This window comes from Macaca thibetana, chromosome 2 (assembly GCF_024542745.1).
Source record: "Macaca thibetana thibetana isolate TM-01 chromosome 2, ASM2454274v1, whole genome shotgun sequence".
NCBI lineage: Eukaryota > Metazoa > Chordata > Mammalia > Primates > Cercopithecidae > Macaca > Macaca thibetana.
The window spans coordinates 60,007,055-60,032,026 of record NC_065579.1 but is presented as its reverse complement, the minus strand read 5'-3'; the positions used below and the strand labels follow the sequence as shown (position 1 = coordinate 60,032,026).

The 24,972-nt window shown below is 39.5% G+C and overlaps 1 protein-coding gene across 6 annotated transcripts in view; it reads left to right on the top strand.

The window, feature by feature from the left end:
- The window catches only part of VEPH1 (ventricular zone expressed PH domain containing 1), a 247,970-nt gene that overhangs the window by 132,665 nt on the left and 90,333 nt on the right, over window positions 1-24,972 (top strand). For all 6 annotated transcript variants that reach the window (XM_050779846.1, XM_050779843.1, XM_050779847.1 and 3 more), the window contains 2 exons: window positions 7,605-7,814; window positions 8,386-8,783. In XM_050779846.1, coding sequence (XP_050635803.1) covers window positions 7,605-7,814; window positions 8,386-8,783 — 608 coding nt within the window. The remainder of the gene's footprint in view (window positions 1-7,604; window positions 7,815-8,385; window positions 8,784-24,972) is intronic.

Genomic DNA, 24,972 nt, shown 5'->3' with positions numbered 1-24,972 from the left:
ATTTAATCCTCATGGCCAGACCCTGTTGCTTGCTCCTGTGCCCAGACGATAAAGTCAGCCTAGACAAAGAAGAGCACATTGCCTTGCAGGTCTCCCTCTTGATTCACAGTGCTTTGATGATATTCCTACTCTACATTTTTTACAGTCCTTTATAATTTACAAAGTGATTTTGTAGCTCGTGTTATATCTGGGTGGCAGTTCATTAGGATGGGGCAGCCTTCTTCTGTTAAGGCTACTGCTCACCCGATATGCCCAGTCGTCTCAGGAATCTAAAGATTTGGGTCCATCTGAACCAGTATCTGTCAGCAGCAAAACCCGAAAAGGTACCTTTACCTCGGATTGCATCCCCAAAAGGATAAAAGGCAAAGCCCACCAACTCCAAATACTCCATAGATTAAGTCTTACCTTACTACAGAATTAGTGAAACCCTCAGCAGCCTTGCTTGAGGAAAAAGGCCTCTGCCCTGGTCCGCTTCAGATTCTCTTATTTCTTGTCTGGGCCATTGCTTCTCAAAATTCGAATGTGTCACTGGATACCTGGGGACCGTATGAAAGTGCACATTCTGATTTGGTAGATCTGGGATCAGAGCCTGAGATTCTATATTTCTGACAGCTCCAAGGTGATGCTGATGCCGCTGGTCCAGGGATCTCACTTTGAGTAACAAAAGCAGGGGCTTTGCACTTTTTGCTGATCCCTTTTCTGTGTCTCATTCTCTCCCATGTTGGTTAAATAACTGAAAAGTGAGCAAATGACTGGGCATCTGAATTAGAAGTGTCACTTCCTTGTATCATGGCTTTCATATTTTCATTCTAATTTCAGGAAATTCTCTTTGTCTGCAGTTGCTCAGAATTCATATTTGAAGTACAGGGAATTTTTAAAATTGGCTATTTCTATATCCCATTTCTTGTATGCTCACGGAGTAGGAGAGTCCCTCTCTTTTAGTACACACTGTTTAAGATACTGCAGTAAGAGGAGAGATTTTATAGTCCTCCCTGGCTTTGAGCAGGAAAAGCATATCTTCCAGGATTGGTACCAATTGCACAAGCCTCTTTTTTTCAGTGTCAAATGTCCACATTAAGCAGCAGCCACTCAGGGTTTTACCATGCCTTGAATTTTTCATGCCCATTCTATATGAGCAACACTGTTAAATCCATTATCTTACATAATGCTTTCAGCAATCTGATGATGTAATGTCAATCCCATCTTTATATAGCAAAAATAAAACTTAGAGTCCTTAAGAGTTTTATAGCATCACTAATAAACATGAAATTGGAGTCATGAACCTAAACTTTTCCCCATAAGATCATGTTCAGTCAATTTCCCCCACAACTGTCTCCTTTTGAAAACTCTTTTAAAATTTTGTGTGAATGAAGTAAACCATGGAGTTATTTCAGTTTAGCAGAGTTCTATCATTGGCATGATCACATTCTGATCCCCACATAACTAGGTACCTGCCCATCTCTGCTTTTGCCCACTGAGCAGGTCAGAGGCAGAATAGATACCAAGAACTGAGTCTTATTGTTGGTCGTTTCCCTTAACATTCCAGCTTAGGTGTTCCAGCAGCATTATTTATTGGAGTCCCAAAACAGATGCTAGCACTGTGAAGCTGGGGGATCTTCTCTATGATGATTCATGACCCAAGAGATCACTGAAGAGTAAGGAACATAGCATTCTAAGAATTTAGGACTCCAATGTGGATTTAGTCCATTGCGTTCTCCTACTTCTCCTTTAACAAGCTTAACTCTGCAGGAGTACATATCCTGGACATGGAATTGTAAGCCAAGATCATCAAACATTAACTAATATTATTTTTCTTTGATTTGAGGAGCCAGGAAGAGAGGCTGCCAATCTTTCCACCCCTGCCAGCTTTATAGTCTCATCTCCCGGCTTAGTGAGAGCAGCCAGCAGCCCAAGGGCCAATTTGTTTCCAAGGGGAGTCCCCGTTCACACAAGAGGGAGGTAATTAGGCCTCCCCCTGGGAATCCCTAGAGGTACTTTTAAAAACTTTACTTTGGCAACAGAGACCAGAAACTGTTCAGACTGGAAATTATCTGAGCCTCTTGTAACGTGGCGTGTTGAGTTAAGGCCAAGTTAATATTTAGGGGATTATAGAACTCTGGCAAAGATTTCTGTAAAATTACCTCTGGGGTCAAAAGTGACAAATGGAAAAGAAATAACAACCCCCTGCGTGAGCCCAACCCACTGGCCCCCGCTGCCACCACTCTACAAGTAAACACATACAGGACCCATGGTTCTGCCAGCACTTTCACATTTGTGATGTGTTTCCTTGCTCTAGAAGGGAAGCAGAAGTTTATCTCAGGAAAAGATCTTTGTTTTTGAACTTTTTGTTCAAAAACTTTGTTTTGATCAAAATACTTCTCTTCTATCTTTTTATATTAAATTTTAAAAGCAACAGGAAAAGAAGTAAAGGAGAAGGAATGTTTATGATAAACCCAAACCCTCTATCTACCATTTCCTGACCTTCCAATTTATTGGAATTGAAGTTTGTCCTACCTCCCTGCCAGCAAATTTCTGTGGCAAGCCCAGGTGGACTGATGGCCAGAAACAGAAGTTCCCTTTGATCCATCTGGAGACCTTGGCTGCCTCCATGACTTCATTACCACCCCAGTCCACTGACTTCTGTGCTCTACAAATCTAAATCAGAAGAGAAAGCATTCTGTGCAGAAGAGAAAGTCTTTGTGGTGAGAATTCTCATCAGCCTTAGATCTAGAAAGAATTTCTGTATCCCAGACATTCTATTGTTGCTTCTTCATTCTTCATATTTGTTCCCTTGCAAATTACTCTTTTTGCCTCTACTCTTGCTCCCTGCTTCTCTCCACATTTCATGTTTACCAAATAGCACTGTGCCACCCCCAAACCCTGAAGGGCCAGGAGGAGTGGCCAGTCTCTCATGGGTATCTGGTAGACCTCAGGAGGTTTTTGTTTGTTGTTGTTGTTGTTGCTATTTGTTTGTTTTGTTTTTTTGTGTTTTGTGGTGGTGGTGGTTGTTGTTTGGAGGTGGGTGGCAGGCTGACTTCAGACAACAATGTGGTCTCAGTTCACTTATTCTACAGAAATTCCAGGTCCTTTGTGCCAAGCACTGTGCCAGACCAGATGAGCTGTACAGGTCCCTGCCCACAGGGCAGCGGGTACTTAGCCCAGAGTTGCCTTGCCAAATCTAACAAATAAAAATACAGGATACCCAGTTGAATTTCGGTTAAAGAACAAATAATTCCTTAGTAGTTTTTAGTATAATAACTGTAGTAAAGTATAATATATCTTTAGTACATTTCACTAGGGACATACCTACACTTAAAAATACTTATTGTTGGCCAGGCGCGGTGGCTCATGCCTGTAATCCCAGCACTTTGGGAGGCCGAGGCGGGCAGATCATGAGGTCAGGAGATTGAGACCTTCCTGGCTAACATGGTGAAACCCTGTCTCTACGAATACAAAAACAAAATTAGCTGGACGTGGTGATGGATACCTGTAGTCCCAGCTACTCAGGAGGCTGAGGCAGGAGAATGGTGTGAACCAGGGAGGCGGAGCTTGCAGTGAGCCGAGATCGTGCCACTGCACTCCAGCCTGGGTGACAGAGTGTGACTCAATCTCAAAAAAAAAAAAAAAAAAAGTATTGTTTATCTGAAATTCAGATTTGACTGGGTGTCCTGTTTTTTCACTGAGAACCCTACCCTTGAGACACCCAACCTGCCCTCTTGGGGTCAGTGAGTGTCATGCCAAGCATCTCATCAGGGTAATGCTATAAAGCAACTTGAACGTGAAGGAAGGCTGCTTCCAACTACTAAAGCTCTGATGCATCCAGGCTGCGGAGCTTACTAACCAACATCTGGTCACTGGAGACACAGGCAGGGAAAGGGGCCTAAGTGACCATCCCCTCCTACAGCCTGACAGTAATAAAATCTAACGTGGGATGACTGCTTGTTATGTGCTAGGAACACTGCTTCATGTTGGTTCTGTCATTTAATCATTCTGCCAACCCCATGAGTTAAGTACGGTTATTATCCCCATTTTATAGATGGTGAAATTGATATATTGAGTACAACAAATAAAAGAAGGATCTCCATAAATATGAAACTTTTTTAAGAATAAAAGCTGATCCAATAAAATTATCTTAGGACATTTTCTATAATCTATGAAATTTGAAGTTTTTTTGAAGAAAATGTGATTATTGTAGCTGATATAACCCAGAGCTTTAGACAGAAAGAAAAAAAAATTATAAATTAATGAGAAATTTTCCTCTAACAATTCATATGTTTTGAGGTTTAAAAATGTGTATAGTCAGGTACAGTGACACACACCTGTAGTCCCCACTACTCAGGAGGCTGAGATAGGAGAACTGCTAGGGCCCAGATGTTTGAGGCCAGCCTGGGCAACATAGCAAGACCCCCATCTCTAAAAACTTAAAAATTAAAATATTAAAACGTTTGTATAATGCTCAATATCTAATACTTACATTTTGGATTACAAGTTATGCTTTACAAGTTTTTAAGTTTTAATGACCCCAGCTATAGCAATATTTGAAATAAAGGTATCTTTTAATTTTGAAATGTGACTAGGTTCTATGGAACCGGAGAAATATTTTAGTTTCATGACTACACATTAACTAATGTGGATAGAAAATAAATACTCCCCAAAATTTCTTGTGTGGAGTGAGTCCATTAGATTTTTTTAAATTAACCTTGGCAATCATCATGGTTTGTAAAATATCGTCTAGAGATAACATTATCTTGGTTTCATTTGTAATGGGAGTAAACATTTAGGATCTTCCGGCTAAAAGATGTCAAAGCCTCCCATCTATTTGACTGTAGCCAATATCATATATATGTCAGAAAGAAAAACGTTTTCAAGCTTAGCCTCTATTCCCACATACTGATTCTTGCAATCTACCAATGTATATTTCATTTATGCATGGTATGGGTAGATAAAAATTATGTAAAGTCATAGAAAACTTATAAAATTATGTAAGAAAAATGGTTTTAAATTGTATCAGTAACCTCTTATTAAACAATAAACAATTGCCTGGTTACCTGAAAGATGCTGGTTCCCACTTTGAACCATCAGCAGCTTTCCCTGGGCTGGACCTACAGGTGAATTCTGACCACTGAGGGCCCATAATCATGAACCCTCCCTCAACGCCAGGACTGCTCTCCTCTCTGGGCCAGCCAGAAAAACTTCACCATCCAACCCTGCCAACGCACCTTCACCAGTGTCCACCGCAGATATAGGTGCCAGAATGGGTAGATTGTAACTGAAAAAATTAGTTACCAGCCCTTCTGCATTGCTTTTTTCTAAAAAGCAGTTTTTGTTTTTGTTTTTGTTTTGTTGTTGTTGTTCTTGTGCTTGTTTGTTTGTTGGTTGGTTGATGTTGTTGTTTTTGACACAGAGTTTCGCTCTTGTCACCCAGGCTGGAGTGCAATGGTGCGATCTCGGCTCACTACAACCTCCGCCCCCAGGTTCAATTGATTCTCCTCCCTCAGCCTCCCAATTAGCTGGGATTACAGGTGCCTGCCACCACACCCAGCTAATTTTTGTATTTTTAGTAGAGACGGGGTTTCACCATGTTGAGCAGGCTGGTCTCGAACTCCTGACCTCAAGTGATCCACCCACCTCAGCCTCCCAAAGTGTTGGGATTACAGGCGTGAGCCATCGTGCCTGGCAGTGCTTTCTTTCTTTTTTTTTTTTCTAAGTATGTTTTTCCTCTCACTCTCATTCAGGTATTATACCAGGTTCACTTTGGCCCTTAGGGAAAAATGTTTGAAGAAGCTAAGATTTTTGTGTAAGTCTGGGCCCTTTCCTCAAAGTCTTGGAAAAATACTAAAGACGGCCAAGTAAATACACACAGACAAATCAACAAAATCATTAGACCATCTTGGTGAATATATTTCTAGGGATTATTATGTACTGTAATAAAAAATAAATATTTTGCCTCCATGCCGAGTTCATGGCATACAGCTCCTAAACCCTCAGAATCTCAGATTGATGGGTGTCTTTTATATGCTAATGAGATGACTGGTGGCAGGGACCCCTAGATTTCTTGAGGATTGGGGCTGGTCACAGGAAAGACCAAGGCATGATTTCATTGTTGGAACTTTCAGCCCCATTCTCTATCTTACCCTATAACTCACCCACCCCCAGTCTCTGGGGAGGGGAGAGGGACTGAAGATTGAGTTAACCACCAATGATAATCGTTTAATCAATCACACCTGAATAATGAAACCATCCTAGTAACCCCTAAAATTCCAAGAACTTCCAGATTGGTGAACACATTGAGGTGCTGGGAGTACAGCACACCTAGAAAGGGCACAGAAGCTCTGAGCCCCTTCTCCCATACCTTGCTCTGTGCATCTCTTCTACTGGGGTGTTTCTGAGTTGTATCCTTTCTAATAAATCCAATAATAATAAGTTAAAGTGTTTTCCTGAGTCCTATGAGCCATTCCAGTGAATTATTGAACCATGGAGGTGGGGCAGTGCTGGAACCTTTGTAGCCAAGCTGAACAGAAGTGTGAGTAAGCTGGGGACCCCATACTTCTCACTGGCATCTGAACTGGGGGCAGTCTGTGGAGTCTGGGCTTTATTCCAGGTCATCAGTATTAGGATTGAATTGAACTGTAGGACACCCAGTTGGTGTCTAGAGGGTTGGAGAATTAGTTGGTATGAGAAAAAAACCCACACATTGTGTGTCAAAAGTGTGGTAAGTAAATAATTCCTTTTATATTTTTTTTTGAGAAAAGAATTAATACTAACACCATGTGTTATAAAAATGGATAGTGGTTGTTGAATAAAAATTAAAATACCTGTAGGCCAGCTCAATATTAGAAGATAAATAAGGGAAGATAAATGCATGCTACTTTCGTATAATTACTCAGCACCTCAGTGAACATCAGAAAGCTATTTCTGCAGTTTATTTGTAGGTGCTTATCCTAGCTAACGCACTGTTAGCCCTCAGAGGAAATCCAAAATTATACCACACATGGCCCCTGCTTTAAAGGAAGTAATTTTAATGACCCACAAAGTGGTTTATAAACCCTGCTATAAAAGATACTTGGGTCTATATTAATATCATTTCATAGAAAACCTCTTCCTTCCAACATCTTAAAATTCAGAAAGATATTTCTTGCTATACTGATTTTTTAAAAATTAACAAAACCATGAGTTTATGCAGTCCACGTGAAATTTTCCTATTCTGTAATTTCAGGAGAAACATATCAGCACATGTAAATTTTTTAGAAAATATCTGGCACACATTTCATGTGAAAGCCATACATTGGAAGAATTTCTAGAAAAGAATATGGTACATGAGCATAAAAACTGCTTTTTATTCTTTGAACCCTTAAAAAAGCATTTTTAATACAATGTTCACATAAACACCGCTGTTTCTAAACTTCTGGCAGAACAATCTGTAGAAAGAATTTCAAAGACCTATGCCTGTAGTAGATATTCAGTAAATACTTGTTAAATGACTACTGAAAAAATTTATTAGGCAAAGTTTTCGCTTCTGAGTGAGAGGCAGTTAAATAGAGAATAACACTGTTCTGAAGAGTATATATGACCAACATCTAATGCAATGATTTCTATTCCTTTAGGAGAAAAATCAGCACTGAAATTGAATTCCCTGAGAAACTGGAAGAAACCAAGCTCATAGTAGCTGAAAATGGAGACCATGAAAAACTCCAAGTTAAAATCCAGGCTTTTGAAGACAAGATAAATGCAGACAGCAATACCCCTGGCTCTATCAGAAGATATAGTCTGGGCCAAGTTTCTAAAGAAGAAAGAAAAAACATTAGATTTAACAGGTATAACTCTTGTTTGGTTTGTTTTTTAAATTATACACTTAATATCAGCTATTAGCTTTGTTATCACTCTGTTACGGGGTGTTTTTTATATATCTTCTACCTATAGCCACCTGAAGTGCTGTCCTTACATGAATGAAATGTTATCCACAATGCTCTCATTATCCAAAGAAGTCCACTATTTTAAATGGGTACTATGAATGGAAAAAAAACCTATTGCTTAATTTTTAAAGCAATTCTTAAATATAAGTATGCCATATGGAAAATACCGTCTCTTGATTTCTGATGAAAAATCAAAAGCAAAGGTAGACAACAATGAAAAATATGCAAGTCTATCATTTTGCAGCCAGTTTTGCCATGAAATTGATTTTTAAACCTTTGTGTTTGGGGGTGACCTAGATTTTCAAAGGTTTGGTTTATTACATCATTTGTTGGTGATGTACATTTATCAGGGCCATTAGTAGTTTCACACTCCAGAGGAAGTAACTTTTTGTCCCAATATTATTATTATTTCTTTTCCTTGGCAGTGAATGGTAACACAGCTTCTCTAACTTTCCCTTTGTTTGAACTCTAGGTCAAAAAGTTTGGCTTTGCACACTGTGCTCACAAAGGGTGTGGGTTCAGACGATGGTGAAGATGAAAACAGGGGAGATATACCAGCCAGCATCTCTCTTTCAGAAATAGACCCACTTAGCCAAGGAGATGACAAGCTGCCCTTTAAGGCAGACACTGACAGATCACAGCTGGGAGAGTCTTCAGTTTCATACCCAAATATTATACATAAAGACTCAGAGAATTTGCCAGAAACTGTTAAAGAAAACTTCCAGGAAGAAACTCCAGAGACAACTGCAAGTCCTATAGAATACCAAGATAAGCTCTACTTGCACTTAAAAAAAAACCTCAGCAAAGTGAAAGCATATGCCATGGAAATTGGAAAGAAGATTCCAGTCCCTGATCAGTGTACCATTGAAGGTAAGTGTTGTGTACTTCCCAAACCTGAGCAACTTCAGGAGTCACTGCAAATAAACAAACAAAAAGCTCGAATCATGTAAATTAGCATACTCTTTTCTGTATCTTTTGCAAAATAGAACATTTTTTTTAAACACCTTACATTATGTTAGTTTCCCCACCCCACCCCCAAAAAAGGTTCATCATCTCCTTGATTCCCATTTGAATCTACTTGGGTGCACATAAGTCCACTGACTCTCTGATTTTTGCAAACCTCAAGATATATTATTTCTGGTTCCCTGTCCCCAGAATTCAGGAAAATCCTGGAAAGAGGTCTGTGACCCTGTAGCAGGCTCTGTGGTAGGGATTCTGCCAGAGACATTTCCCAACCACATAATCATGCAAGAAAGCCACGCACAACACTGAATATCAGCTTCCACTCAGCTACTGTGTTCCAGGCACTGTGTTAAAAGTACTCACGATTCAGCTATTAACCAAACAGATACAATTCCTGACCTCTTAGAGTTTAGAGTGTAGATGGTGACACGCAACTTAGGATGAGACCATGTCCCCAGAAACCCATTATAAGTTGAAAATGCACCTAGTTTACCGAACATTACAGCTTAGCCTAGCTTACATTAAAACATGCCCAGAACACTTACACTAGCCTACATTAGGCAAAATTATCTAACACAAAGTGTATTTTATAATAAACTGTTGAATATCTCATGTAATTTATTGAATGCTGTACTGAAAGTGAAAAATAGAACGGTCATATAGGCACTGGAAGTATTGTTTCTACTGAATGAGCATCACTTTCACACCATTGTGAAGTCGAAAAATGGTAAGTTCAACCATCTTATGTCAGGACCATCCGTACACAAAGAAAAGGGCACAACCATAGTCAGGAGGTGTCTTAAGAGAGGGAAGCCAGTGAGAGGTTGAGCTAGTCAGAAAACAAAGGGCAAAGTAAAAAAATAAAAAATTTTAAGTAGGATGTCAGGGGCCAGGACCTCCCTCTGGCACACAAATTAGGGTGGCACCAATAAAACTCAGTAAAGGCTGGGCACGGTGGCTCATGCCTGTAATCCAAGCACTTTGGGAGGCTGAGGCAGGTGGATCGCCTGAGGTCAGGAGTTCAAGACCAGCCTGGCCAGCATGGTGAAACTCCATCTCTACTAAAAATACAACAATTAGCAGGCCATGGTGGCTGACGCCTATAATCCTAGCTACTCAGGAGGCTGAGGCAGGAGAATGGCTTGAGCCCGAGAGGTGGAGGTTGCAGTGAGCCGATATCGTGCCACTGCATTCCAGCCTGGGTGACTGAGCGGGACTCTGTCCCAAAAATAAAAATAAAAATAAATAAATGAATAAATAAATAAATGAAACTCAGTAAAATTTTAAGCGATGACAAGATCAGTAACAGTGTCTTACTGAGCCATAGTGGAACCTAAGACAAAAGGAATAATTAGTAATATCAATCCTGTACCTAATTACAATTTTGATATTCATCGTACATTATTTGCATTAATTTTAATTCTAAAAAACATTATGTATCTTGATTACTATATATTTCCAGCACTCCTTTATATTTTGTGCCCTAGTCCTTCCTGGCCCTGGGAAAGGAAATGTGTTTGAGACACAGGTCCTAAAATGCCACAGTGCTAGGGCAGACTCACTTTTCTGGTGGGTTGAACAAGTTTGAATAGCTTTAAGGCACTGTCAGGCTCATAATCTTTACAACAACAATTCTTAGGCAGCAACCGTGTTCTTCCCTTGAGATACATGTGATGGTTCTAGCACTCTGGCAGGATCTGCCATCTTATAGGCTACAGCCCTCTTAGAAAAAGCCAGACAGCTCAGCCTCCAGAAAGAAACATAGCTGAAGAGTAGCAAATCCAATTCATATTCACCTGCCCGCTGGCTATCATGTTTAGGTACTAGAAGAGCCCTTTTTCCCATATTCTACTTTCTAGCTCTTTTCCCACTTCAAATCAGAGGAAAGAGTGTGTTCTCATGTTAACAAAGGGAAAGGGGGATTCAAGTGTTTGCTGATAACATTAGAATATTATTTTGCATGTCTGTATATAATCTGACACTTTCAAAAGTGTTTGCACTAATTTTATTAGCCTTCCTAAAACTCTTTTAAATCCATTTTAATGGTGACAATAAAATATTGCTTATATTCAAATGTAAGTATTAGATAAGTATACCAGGGCTTGGAAATAGCTAAAATCAATAAAGTTCCATCAAAATAAACAGTATACAATTGCCTGCTTTGCTAATAATCTATGTATCTATTGCACAAGTTGGAGAATTTAATGTAAGAGAGGTTAAGTGAATTCCCCAGTTTGACAGCGGGAGTCAATTGCAAAGATAAAGGTAAAATAGTGGGATTTTTCAAAGTTGATCTAAAGCATTAAAGGTTTACTATGCAATGAGTTTTAGTCTTGTGGAAATGTGTGAGAAAATCCTGCAGATTTACTTCAAATATCTGCTTGTCAAAAACAAATGATATTTCTTATTGCCTTGAGTTACTTTGGGGGTTAAAATTACAGATGGTCCTTGATTTATGGTGGTTTGACGTAGGATTTTTTGACTGTACAATGGTGCAAAAGCCATATACATTCAGTAGAAACCATACTTTGAATTTTGATTCAAAATTCTTCATAACAACTAACGTTATTATATAGGCTTTGTGTTAGATTGTTTTGCCCAACTGTAGGCTAATGTATGTATTCTGAGCACATTTGGGGTAGGCCAGGCTAAGCTATGATGTTCGGTAGGTTAAGTGTATTAAATGCATTTTCAACATAAGATTTTCAACTTACAATGGGGTTATGGGGACATAACCCCATCGTAAATCAAAAAGCATCTGTAGTTTGACAATTAACTAGTTAACTTTGCTTTCTTTTTTCAAAAATATTGAATAAATTCATCATCTTTAGTTAAAAAAATAATACTTTCTTTTGATATTGATGTTTCCTACCAGGGATGACCTAGATGACCTAGAACTGAGTATGTATTTTTTTAGCTGACATTTTGGAATTCATTCATACTCTTGGAATTTCCTGGGCAATTCCTTGCACAGAGATATGTGTGAAGGATCGAAAATTTATATGATTCACTGCTAATACATCCGCTGAGAAAGAGTTCAGGCTGATTGTAGGGGACACATTGTTATTATTTCAGAAGTAGTATAAATTATTCAGTGACACACCAGCAGTCATCTGGCTGACACAATTTTGCTTGTTATCATAATATTGCTCAACAATATTACCTTTCTTTCCTTGAAAACTTATTCAAAAAACTTTAGGCTTAATTGTGTTATGTTTAATGTGTTGCTGGTATAAACGCAACATATTTGATCTTTCTTGATGAATTATGCATACTAGTCAAGAAGCAAAGAGAAGAAGCATAAAAACCACTTCTGAAACATTTAAAGTTAAAGGAACATATAGCCAGCAGGAAATAACAACAATGTCTTAAGAAAAATTTTGGACTGCTGTTACAAAGTACATACGCTAGGAACACTCTTTTTTTTTTTTTTTGAGACGGAGTCTCGCTCTGTCGCCCAGGCTGGAGTGCAGTGGCCAGATCTCAGCTCACTGCAAGCTCCGCCTCCCGGGTTCACGCCATTCTCCTGCCTCAGCCTCCTGAGTAGCTGGGACTACAGGCGCCCGCCACCTCACCCGGCTAGTTTTTTGTATTTTTTAGTAGAGACGGGTCTTAAGAAAAATTTTGGACTGCTGTTACAAAGTACATACGCTAGGAACAGGACAAAACAACCTTTGAAAGAAATTCTTTTGATGTTAGGTTGGTCCATATGAAAAAACTGACATTAGACTCTTTTGACGTACAAAAACATCAATTTCATATGGTTCCGCTTAATACTTCAGTATAAACTATGTTAAATGAATAGGAACCTCACTGGTCACTGTATAGCAGAATTAGGTATGAGTTGAGTCAGGGTCACAAATAGCATTCATAACTCCAGTCAGTCATCTATTATTGCATTATATTGATCACACTGGGGACAGGCAATAGAGTATAAACAGATCAGTGAGAATCTATCATTGTGTCTGGAAAAAATGTCAAACCCCAAGTCTTATTAAGGTTGGGTCGGCAGTGTCATTTTGGGTATGAAACAGCCTGTTATTCCTAGGTCAGTAATTCGCTTCTGAGCCCTGTAGGTCTCTAGTATTTGTGCAGGTTTACCAGCCACTTAAAGTTATATATTCATCAACAGAGCAATGGTCTAATATCACTGCCTGATTGTATTTATTTACAAGACTGGAAGAACTGAATTCATCTGCCAAAGGGCATTTTAAAAATCTGAATCACTGGTATTCATTCATGTGAACAAAGCTGATTAGAGGTCAAAAAAACACACATATGATATTGTAAAAAAAAATCCTTGGAAATCTGGCCCATAACTGAAGTTCTATAAAGAATGACATAAAAGCTCACAAGAACCCATCAATGTTACTTTGAAGTATTTCCTGATTGGGTGAAAATACATGCCATCTGTAGAGTGTATCAGCAAGGCTGACTTACAGAAAGCTAATTTTTAAGCTAGTAATGTAGTCCTTCCTTTACCCACACAAGTTGATTTTTCTTTCTCTCTTTCTTTTTTTTTTCTTTCTTTTTTTGAGACAGAGTCTCACTCTTTCACCAAGCTGGAGTGCTGTGGCACAATCTCAGCTCACTGCAACCTCCGACTTCTTGGTTCAAGTGATTCTCCTGCCTCAGCCTCCCGAGTAGCTGGGACTACAGGCACATGCCACTATGCCCAGCTAATTTTTGTATTTTTAGCAGAGAGGGTGTTTCACCATGTTGACCAGTATGGTCTCGATCTCCTGACCTTGTGATCCACTCATCTCAGCCTCCCAAAGTGACAAGTTGATTTTTCTTAAAACGAGATTAATTAGTAATATCAATTAGTGGGCATTGTTTTCGTGGTGAATGACAAATAAAGCTTCCTTACTGAAAATCTGGATGTAGTCAGGTCCACCTCAGTGTTGGTGTGACTGTGGGGTGCTCACATCCTCCTGGCCCACTTGGTCCCATCCGGGGGATGTTGATTACGCCCATCCACTTAATGCTTCTGGGAAGGTTTCTTTTTTATTTTTTAATGGATTAGTTTAATCATGGGATTAGGATAATTCCTCCATAAATTGAAGTTGTAGAATTTGGAGCCAGAGAAGAACGCTAAATCTTTTTCACACAATTTGAGAAAGAAAAACAGCAAATAAGAAAATGTTACCAAATTCCCTGGAACCTCATTTCATTGAGGTGGTCTCTTGGGCCCCTGTTAGAAGGGCACTTATTAGGGAATACTTTTCTAGCGAACTTTTCTTGGTGCTTTGGGACTTTTCTTGGATTACCTTACTTACCTGCTCCCACCTCTCCAAAGAGTGAATTTTAGTTGACAAAGGCAGATGTAACAGCAACTGATTTCTATCTTTACTTTCTCCTGCCACACATATCCCAATCCCAGTCATCTGCAACAGCCCGTGAAACACATCCAAATAACAAGAAGAAATGAAGATTTACAAATCCTTTTGAAAAGACTCTCTGCAAACTACTCTAGTGAGTTAACATCAGATCACTACCCTTGCACATCCTCAGCCAAGAATAGGTGCCAGAGTCAGGCATGTAACCACAAATCACCGGGAAGGATGTTACCTACTCGCATCCATGACTTAACATGTTGCAAACTTCCAAAAGAAGACATAAGATAACTTTGTTTCTCATTAATTATATTTTTAAAAGCTCTTCTTTAAAATAAAAAGTTTGGTTTCCTTTGCACATTTAAATAAATAATTAAAGAAAAATGTTCTGGCCGGATGCGGTGGCTCACGCCTATTACGTAATCCCAATACTTTGGGAGGCCAAGGCAGGTGGATCACCTGAGACCAGGAGTTCGAGACCAGCCTGGCCAACATGGCGAAACCCCATCTCTACTAAAAATACAAAAATTAGCCGGACGTGGTAGCATACGCCTGTAGTCCCAGCTACTTGGGAGGCTGAGGCAGGAGAATCACTTGAACCCGGAAGGCGTAGGTTGCAGTGAGCTGAGATCATACCACTGCACTCCAGCCTGGGTGACAGAGCAAGACTCCATTTCAAAAAAAAAAAAAAAAAAGTTTCTTACAATGCAGTTGGACAAAGGAGTATGTTGTTTGTCTGCATCTCTGGTTAACCTGATATTTATCTACAGATGAGATGAATATTCATCTGACTAGAAAACAGTGCAAAATAAAATTGGTTGAGCATATGCATACTCTTAGGACATTTTGTATGGAGATCCAGGAGCAGTTATCTGATTGAAAATGAAATCCGTCAGCTCAAACCTTGAAATGCCTAATTCCCCTAATATAGTATCCACCTTGGGTGTGTCTCTAATAGCTTTAAAGGGACCTTGCTAACAAATAAACAGAGGTAAAAGTAAATACATAAATGGAGCAAAAATGCACAGGAGCACATTTCAATATATTTTACTCTAAAAGTCAACACATTAAAAGAAAAATGAAGAGGTGCAGGTGGTGTAAAAGCAGTTGTTTGCTGTGGCATATTTCATAGTCTTAAATATATTTTTGAAATGTATTATTATTAAGATAGAAGGGTATATAGCACTATACTTCTATATCCACAGTTAGTACTTTTATCTTTTTTAAGGAAGCTTATACTCATAGATTATTATCAGTCATCCATTATTGTTGTTTGGGGGCTTTACTCCAAGGGATGGTGCAGTACAAAATGGTCCTGAGGCCCTGACAGTCCCCAGCAGAAGAGTATATTCCAATCCAGTTTGCCACAAACCAAATTTCAGTAAAGTGAATGTTATTTTTCCATTTACTTTCATTATGAAACTGGCAGTATATGCCCTGTAGGGAAACAGAGTAGTCCCTGGATGTCATCAAATCTCATTTAAAAACAGAGTAAACAGAGTAAATCCATATTTTTGAGCTCTGTTGGTGATGAAGAGTTGGTAGCCAGGAAACTGAAAAGAGATTATATCGCTGGGTAAAGGTTTTTGATAAGACAGAGGAAAAGGTGGGGATGGAGGAGGGTAGATTATTTCCTCCTATTTGCTGCACAACAACCATCAAATTTCAGGTGATGGAGGATTTTTAAATGTTTTACCAGAATCATAGGCAATTACATAGTTAGCAATCAAGAGTCCAGGTATTTGATAATTGGGTAGGAACTGATCTGTGTTACAGTTCATTTTCAGAGAGCTGCATATTTACCGCAGATGAGTCCAAAGCTGACAGAGCCTACTTGGAGTGAGGCAAAAAGAGCTGAGTAAAAGATAGCTAATTCCTGGTCTACATTTTTGCCCTGTTCACATTAGGGACTGGTGAAAAATTATAAAACACAGGGGGCTTTTGTTGTTGTTTGTTTGTTTTGTTTTTCTTATAAAAAGATTCAGTTGGCCCGGCGTGGTGGCTCACGCCCATAATTCCAACCCTAGGAGGCCAAGGTGGGTGAGTTGCTTGAGCCCAGGAGTTCATGACCAGCCTGGGCAGTATGGTGAAACCCCATCTCTACAAAAAAATACAAAAGTAAGCCAGCCGTGATGTGCACTTGTAGTCCCAGCTGCTTGGGAGGCTGAGGTGAGAGAATTGCTTGAGTCCAAGAGGTGGAGGCTGCAGTGAGCCGTGACTGCACCACTGCACTTCAGCCTGGGTGACAAAGAGAGGCCCAGTCTCAAAAAAGAAAAAAAAAAAGTCAGCAAACTTTTAAAGATAATTTGTTTTACAGAAAGTAATCATTTTTCAGATGAAAATATCCACATCAATTATCCCACAGCCATTAAAATATTACACTCGCATTAAAATAAGTCACAAATGCAGGAAATGTAAAGCTGTCAAAGAAACTCTGAGAGTGTGATTCTGTTTCTCATGTAAAACCCTCTAGTTTATACATGTAAGTAAAAACTACTTTTTACAAATGATCACTTAAGTTTAGATGTTTGAAGAAATATTAATCTGGAAAGTAATGCCTTACTTACATAGCTAGGGATAATGACAGGTGACTGTGTCTCCCCAGTGAGATTTCTAAGCTTCAACACACAAGCATGTTGTCATCTGCTTAGCTAGTATTTGTGCTCAAAGCATCTGGTGTTGGGCCAGGCAGGGAGAAACTTAGCCAGCCACCCCTAGAGTTCCCTAGTCTCTCAAACTTGAGGCATTTGATGCCTGGAAGGTTCATTCTCTGGATATGCTTTGGAGACTTGTCTTGCAACAGCAGAGATTGCCATGCTCATTTATGTCTTCCTTCATTCATCAGCCAACTCTTCTTGAGAACCTGGCAGTACCAGGCACACTGCTGTGGGCAGGGAATACAACTGTGTGCGGAATAGACATGGACTCTGCTTTCATGGAACTTATATAATATGTAGTTACAAAGTGAGATGAATTATCCGTGGAAAAGGAATACGGTTCTGTCGGAACCTATCACATGGAATCTGCCCTAATCTGGGAGTCAAAGTAGCTTCCCTGGAGAAGGAACTCTTGAGAAATGTGGAGAGGAAGCAGAGGTGTGGGAGCTGAACATAACCATCTGTTCTGTGGAGAGAAAGAGTACTGCCTACTCCAGGGACTGGAAGTTGGCTCCCTGGGGAGCACTGAAGTGAAGTGAGGAGGAGGAGGATAGTTCAATGTAGGCAGGGATGTGGGGTCTATCCTAAAAGAAAAGTCAGATTGAAAACATTATCTCCCTACCTGCAATGTGGAGATTAGTCTGTAGAGGGAGCTAGAGACTCCTTAGGAAGCAACTACTATTCTACAGGTGAGAGATTCATTCATTCATTCATTCATTCATTCAACAAAAATTTGAGTCCCTACAGTGTGCTAGGCACTGAAGATATAGCAGCAAACAAAGCAAATCTCTCCCTTCTTGGAACTTATTTCGTGGGATGATATGGACCAGAACAAAAAATACGTAGAAAGAATAATGCCAAGTAGTGACAGGTGTTATGAAACAAAACAAGTTGTGGGAGATAAAGAATATGATTACTATTTAGGTAGAGTAACTGAGGAAGGTATCTCTACTGATGTGATTTTGCAATGGAGACATGAATGAGAAGCAGCAAGGACAGCACAGTAAATACAAAGCCATGAGGCAGAAGGATACTTTATGTGTGGGACCCTAGATCAGGGTGGTTGGACTACAGGTGGTGAGAATTGTTCACTCCAGATATATTTCAAAGGAAGGTTGTCAGCAGTGCCGATGGGTTGGGCCTAATCACCCAATGGATGGATGAGACAGATAAGACTAGAGGAAGAATGTGTGGGGAGATACAAATCAAGAGCTTGGTTTTAGACACATGAATTTTGAGATGACAGCTCATTTTCTTTTAAATTAGTAAACTTTACTTTTTAGAGAAGTTTTAGATTCACAGCAAAATTGAATGGAAAGTATAGAGAATTCCCATTTACCCCCTGTGCCCCCACTACACACACAACTTCCCCCACTGTCAGCATCCCTCACCACAGCAATACATTGGTGCAATCGATGAACCCATAATGACACATTACCATCTAGAGTCCATAGTTTACACTGAGATTCACTTTGGTATTGTACCTTTTATGGGTTTTGACAAATGTTTAATGACATGTGTCCATTATTGTAGTTTCAAACAGAGTAATTCCACTGCCCTAAAAATATTCCCTGTTCTGCTTCTTCATCTTATTCATTCATTCCACAAAATTTCTCAGTGCCTACTACATGCCAGCACCACTCCTGGGACTTGGGAAACATCAGTGATCAAAATAGGCAAATATTCTTGCCTTCATGGAGGCTATTCTAGTGGGAAAAGACATATGATAAATAAGTAAAATATGTAGGATGTTACAAAGCCTTAAGTGCTATGATAAAAGAAAAAAATAGAGCCAGCCAAGAAAAACCAGGAAAAAAAGGATTTACATATATGTGTATGTATATACAAATTTGGAGGTAGGACGGAAACTTCTAGAAGGATACATATCAGGCAACTATCACTGTTTTTCCCTGAAGAATTACGCTGGGGCTGGGTGCAGTGGCTCACACCTGTAATCCCAACACTTTGGAGGACAAGGTGGGCAGATCGCCTGAGCTCAGGAGTTCAAGAAGAGCCTGGGCAAAATGGCAAAACCCCATCTCTACTAAAATATCCAAAAATTAACCGGGAATGGTGGCATGCCTCTGGTCCCAGCTTCTCAGGAGACTGAGCTAGGAGAATCACTTGAGCCCAGGAGGTGGAGGTTGAGCCAAGATCGCACCACTGCACTCCAGCCTGGGCAACAGAGCCAGATCCTGTCTCAAAACAATAAAAAGAAAAATAATCAGATTGGGGGTGCAGGTGGAGAAAAAAGAGAGAGGGGGGGAAATTTGAACATTTTAATGTAAATATTTCTGCAAGGTTTGGAAATTTTTAATAAGAATAATTGGCTTCAGTAATAGAGATGTGGGTAACTTGGAACAAGGTTATAACTCCAGATGCCCAGCATCCTGTCTAAATTGGGTTCCAGTCCCACCTCTGCTCTAGGGCAATTCTGATTCTTTGAACAGGTTACTTCATCTCCTTGATCACCACTTCCTCACACTTATCCCAAGAGCATATTACAGGGCCATGAGTTTGCAACCTCTGCTCCCTACAGAGGCCCCAGAGACCCTTTTTTCCTCCCTTTACTTGCCCTGCAAACAGAACAACCCCGATGTAGCTGGCTTCGCACACTAGCCTTCCGGATGGATGTTTAAACCAAGAATTCCACAGCTTAAAGAAACTTGAAAAGCACTGGACTGGATAACTTTTAAGGTCCTTTATGCTCTAAATGCAATTAATCCCAAGTGTCTTATGGCAGAGCTGGCAAAGTGTAAAATCTAGTTATTCAGCCAAGGTCTTTTTTTGTGATCAGCCTCAAAAACTTTATTACTAATGTTGCATCTCCAATATAAATTAAAACACAAAACTTTTCTTTCATATTAATTTCGTGTCCTTTCTCTAGACATCTGCATTCATCAGTTTACTACAGTTGGGAGAAAATAAGCCAAATTGTTCAATAGTTGTGAGGCTTGTCTCACTATTTGATTGGATTTACTCATTAGTATGTATCAAGCAGCAGATAACCAACTATGATCAGCAAATTAATGCATTGCATCTGTCCTGGCTGTTTCTATTCTAACAGTTTTGTTTACCTTACTCAATAGAAAGTAATCTATTTCAAACAGTACACGAAGCAGCCTATAAAAATACATAATAAAGCAAAAAGAATTTTTACTCAATGTGTGGGTGAAAGTAAACATAAAGAAAATGAATCCAGTAGTTGAGTTATTTTTCAGAAACTTATCCCTGGAAATATTCACGATTGCTAAATGTGGTTTGAAATTTACTTCTGAGCACCCTAGTGGTTGTAGTAAAGAGGGCAACAATATTGGTTTAAAAATCTACAGTGTCCACAAACAAAAGTGTAGTAACTCCTTCTGGGAGGAGGGGAAGAAAGCTGTTTATCTGGCTGGCGAATGCTGTTCTCACTAAAGCCAGTTCATCAAAAGAAGTGTTTATATTATGCAACAAACACACAACCATGAAACATAACAATAGAGCAATTATTCTAAACCAAAGGTAATTTTGTCTCCCCCATTTGATAACATCTAGGGACATTTTTCATTGCCACAGCTTGGGAAAGGGTGCTACTGACTTCTAGTGGATAGAGCCCAGGAATGCTGCTAAATATACTCAATGCACAGGACAGCCCCCCAATCCCAAAACAAAGAATTCAAAAATATCAGCAGTGGTTGAGAAAAACTGCAACAGATCCTTGCTTCTTGAAATACGGTCCATGGACCAACAACATCAACATCACCTGGGTGCTTGTTAGAAATTCAGATTCTCTGACTTACCCTAGACCTATTGAATCAGCATCTACAGTTTAACAAGACCGCCACCTCCAGCCAGGTGTTTCATAAGCACATTAAAGTGTAAGAAGCACTACTACTGCAGAAATGAGAATTTCCAGTATACACTAGTAGTACAGAAAAGACAATGAATTTGTGGTTGAATTAATGAACTCTTCATTTAATAATCACCTATTAATTGAGGAGATGGGCCAAGCGTGGTGGTTCACGCCTGTAATCCCAGCACTTTGGGAGGCCAAGGTGGGTGGATTGCTCGAGGCCAGGAGTTTGAGATCAGCCTGTCCAACATGGATGTTCAAGTGATATTCATGAATGTTCAAGTGATTCTCCTGCCTCAACTTCCCAAGTAGCTGGGACTACAGGCGTGCCCCACCACTTCAGGCTAATTTTTGTATTTTATTAGAGACAGGGTTTCACCATGTTGGCCAGGCTGGTCTTGAGCTCCCAATCTCAGATGATCTGCCCACCTTGGCCTCCCAAAGTGCTGGGATTACAGGCATGAGCCACTGCGCCCAGCCATATATATCACCTTTTCTTTATCCATCTGTTTTGGGAGACCTGGGTTGATTCCATATCTTAACTATTGTGAATAGTGCTGCAATAAGCATGGGGGTGCAGATGTCTCTTCAATATAATCATTTCCTTTCCTTAGGATAAATGCCTAGTAGTGGGATTGCTGGATTATATGGTAGTTCTATTTGTAGTTACTGAGGGACCTCCATACTATTCTCTATAGTGGTTGTACTAGTTTATATTCGCAACAGCATGTAAGAGTACTCTTTTCTCTGCATCCTTACCAGCATTTGTTATTTTTTTTCTTTTTAATAATAGCCACTGTAACTGGGGTGAGGCAATACCTCATTGTGGTTTTGGTTTGCATTTCTTTGATGATTAGTGATGTTGAACATTTTGTCATATATTTGTTGGTCATATGTATGTCTTCTTTTGAGAAATATCTGTTCAGATCATTTCCCCATTTTTTAATCAGTTGTTAGATTTTTTTTGCTGTTAAGTTATTTGAATTACTTGTATATGCTTGATGTTAATCTCCTGTTGTATGAATCATTTGCAAATATTTTCTCCTATTCTGTAGGTTGTCTTTTCATTCTGTTGATTAATTTCCTTTGCTGTGCAGAAACTTTTTAGTTTTAAATAATCCCATTTGTTTATTTTTGCTTTTGTTGCCTGTGCTTTAGAAGTCTTATTCATAACATCTTTCCCCAGACCAATGTTTTGAAGCATTTTCCTTATGTTTTCTTCTAGTAGTTGTATAGTTTCAGGTTTTACACTCAGGTCTTTGATCCATTGTGGGTTTATTTTTGTGTAGGATAAGAGGTAGGAGTCCAGTTTCATTCTTCTGCATATGGATATCCAGTTTTTGCAGCATCATTTATTGAAGAGACTATCTTTTTCCCAAAGAATTTTCTTGGCATTTTGTCAAAAATCAGTTGTCCACAGATATGTGGATTAATTTCTAGGTTCTCTATTCTGTTTCATTGGTCTATGTGTCTGTCTCTATGACAGTACCATGTTGTTTTGGTTACTACAGCTTTGTATTATTTTTTGAAGTCTGGTAATGTGATGCTTCAGCTTTGTTATTTTTGCCCAGAATTGCTACGGCTATTTGGGGTCTTTTATGTTCCCATGCAAAGTCTAGGATTTTTTTTCTATTTATGTGAAGAATGTCATAGGTATTTTGATGGTGACTCCCTTGAATCTGTAGATTGTCTTGGTTAGTATGGTCATTTTAATAATATTAATTCTCCTGATGAGCATGGGATGTCTTTGCATTTGTTTGTATTCTCCTAAATTTCTTTCATCAGTGTTTTGTAGTTTTCCTTGTAGAAGTCTTCCACATCTTTGGTTAAATTGATTCCTAGGTGGTGGTGGTTTGTATTAATAGCTATTGTAAATTGCATTGCCTTCTTGATTTTTTTTTTCAGGTAATTCATTGTTTGTATGTAGAAACACTAATTTTTTTTTGTATTCTGCAACTTTACTGAATTCGTTCATTTCTTAGAGTTTTTTGGTAGCATCTTTAGGTTTTTCTATATATATGATCATGTCATCTGCACAGAGGACTATTTGACTTCCTCATTTCCAATGTGGATACACTTTATTTCTTTCTCTTACTCATTTGCTCTAAGACTTCCAGTACTACGTTGAATAAGATTGGTGAGAGTAGGCATCTTAATCTTGTTCCAGTTTTTAAAGAAAACGCTTTCAGTTTTTCTCCATTCATTAAGACATTAACTGTGGGTTCATCATATATGGCTTTTATTATTTTGAAGTATATTCCATTGATGCATAGTTTGTTGAGAGTTTTTATCATGAAGGTACATTGAATTTTATCAGATGTTTTTCCTGCATCTACAGAGATACTCATCTGGTTTTTGTTCTTAATTCTATTGATATAATTTATGACATTTATTGATTTGCATATATTGAACCACTTTTGCATTCCTGCGAATCTCACTTAATCATGGTGTATTATCATTTTGAAGTGTTGTTAGATTTGGTTTGCTAATATTTTATTGAAGATTTTTCCATCTATGTTAATCAGGGATATTGGCCTGTAGTCCTATGTTCATCTGGGATAATGGCCTGTAGTTTTATTTTTTTGCTGAGTCCTTGTCTGGTTTTGGTATCAGGGATATGCTGGCCTCATAGAATGAGTTAGGAATAATTTCCTCTGCTTTTTTAAAAAATATTTTGAGAAAAATTGCTATTAATTCTTCTTTAAAGGTTCAGTAAAATTCAGTGGTGAAGTCTGCAAGGAGGTGCTGCCGGGCCGTTTTTCAGACCTTGAGTGTGGGTGCCTATGTGGCCAACCCGCTGGCCCAAGGGGTGTAAGCTGCTCAGCAGCTTAAGGACCTCTCCTGCTCGGCGGCAGGCACACAGTGGTTTAGCCAGCTCAAGGCGGGGTTCTCCATGAACGGGACTGCCAGACTGTTCCTTTGGCTGGAAGTGCAGTAGCAGGAGGTGGTTTCCGTGCTGTGCAGGACCAGAATCACAGCAGGTCCCGGGCCCAGGCTCCACACAGCTGGGGCTAGGTGGAATGAAGATGGACCCCCACTGTGGGACAGGTGCTGTGGCCACTGACCCCCAGAGGAGGGCGCACTCCAGAGGTGTCTGGTCTCAAGGTGGCGCCCAGCGGCAGCAGCTTGGCTCACAGAGGGTGGGTAGCGGGTGGAGAGTACACACTTTGTGTTCCTAATTCGGGCAATGCAGCTATGTGAATTCCTGGCAGTTCTACAAACTGGGCTTAGGGCTTGAGAGGACTGTAGGATTCTCCAGTAGTGAGGACTGTAGGTGTTTGTGGGGGCAATAGGGGGTGATGGGGATCTTCTGCTTACCTTTCCCTGGAAATGGGAAGTTCCTCCTGATTCTAGGCCGATCCAATCCAAAAATGGAAGAGGGGGCTACAGAGGCCTGGTGCCTCCACGCTGCCCTCCTGGGCTTCCAATCACCACATGTGCATCCCTACTCCCCTGCTGCACTTCCGTGCTCTCCCTTCCACACTCCAGTCAAATCTTAGCTGTTTATCCATTGCTGTGGTCCTCTTCTGTTGGGGGAAAGCGAGCCAGGCATCTCTCATCAGCCCTCTTGCTCCACCTTAGCTGTGCGATGGCCCGTGTTTCATGTAGCGGGCGCTGGTAGCACCGGACTTTGGATCATCTTCTCTCTACATCTCTGAATCTACATGCTTTTATTTCTATTTATTTGAAAAATAACCTTGAATATACTTAAATAAACACGATTTTTTCCCCCAGTAAATGTAGACAGTTAAGACTATTCCTATGTCTCGATCATGACTTTCTACTGAATTTTTATTTTACAGTCACATTAGTTCATATTTACAGGTACAACATGGGTTTTTGTTTGTTTGTTTGTTTTTAACAAAGTTTCTAAACTGTTATAAACAGATGAGCAAACTGTAAAAGAAACAAGACAAATATAGATATCTTTTGTATTCCTACAGTATTTCTATTGTATAGTTTCTTAGTAATTCAAGCATCAAATGTATATTGAATATTAAGATGCTATTATTTCTAGAAATTTTATGTTTAACTTTGCATTCCCTGGACTATTGTGTATTTTGAATTTATTTGTAACAGCAAATAATAAAGCAATTCAATAGCTATATAAATAAAAGGATTTAATTCAAAATTTAGGTTAGGCACGGCGGCTTACACCTGTAAGCCCAGCATTTTGGGAGGCTGAGGCAGTAGGATTGCTTGAGCCCAGGAGCTCTAGAACAGCTTGGGCAACATAGAAGAGACCCTGTCTCTACCAAAAATAAATT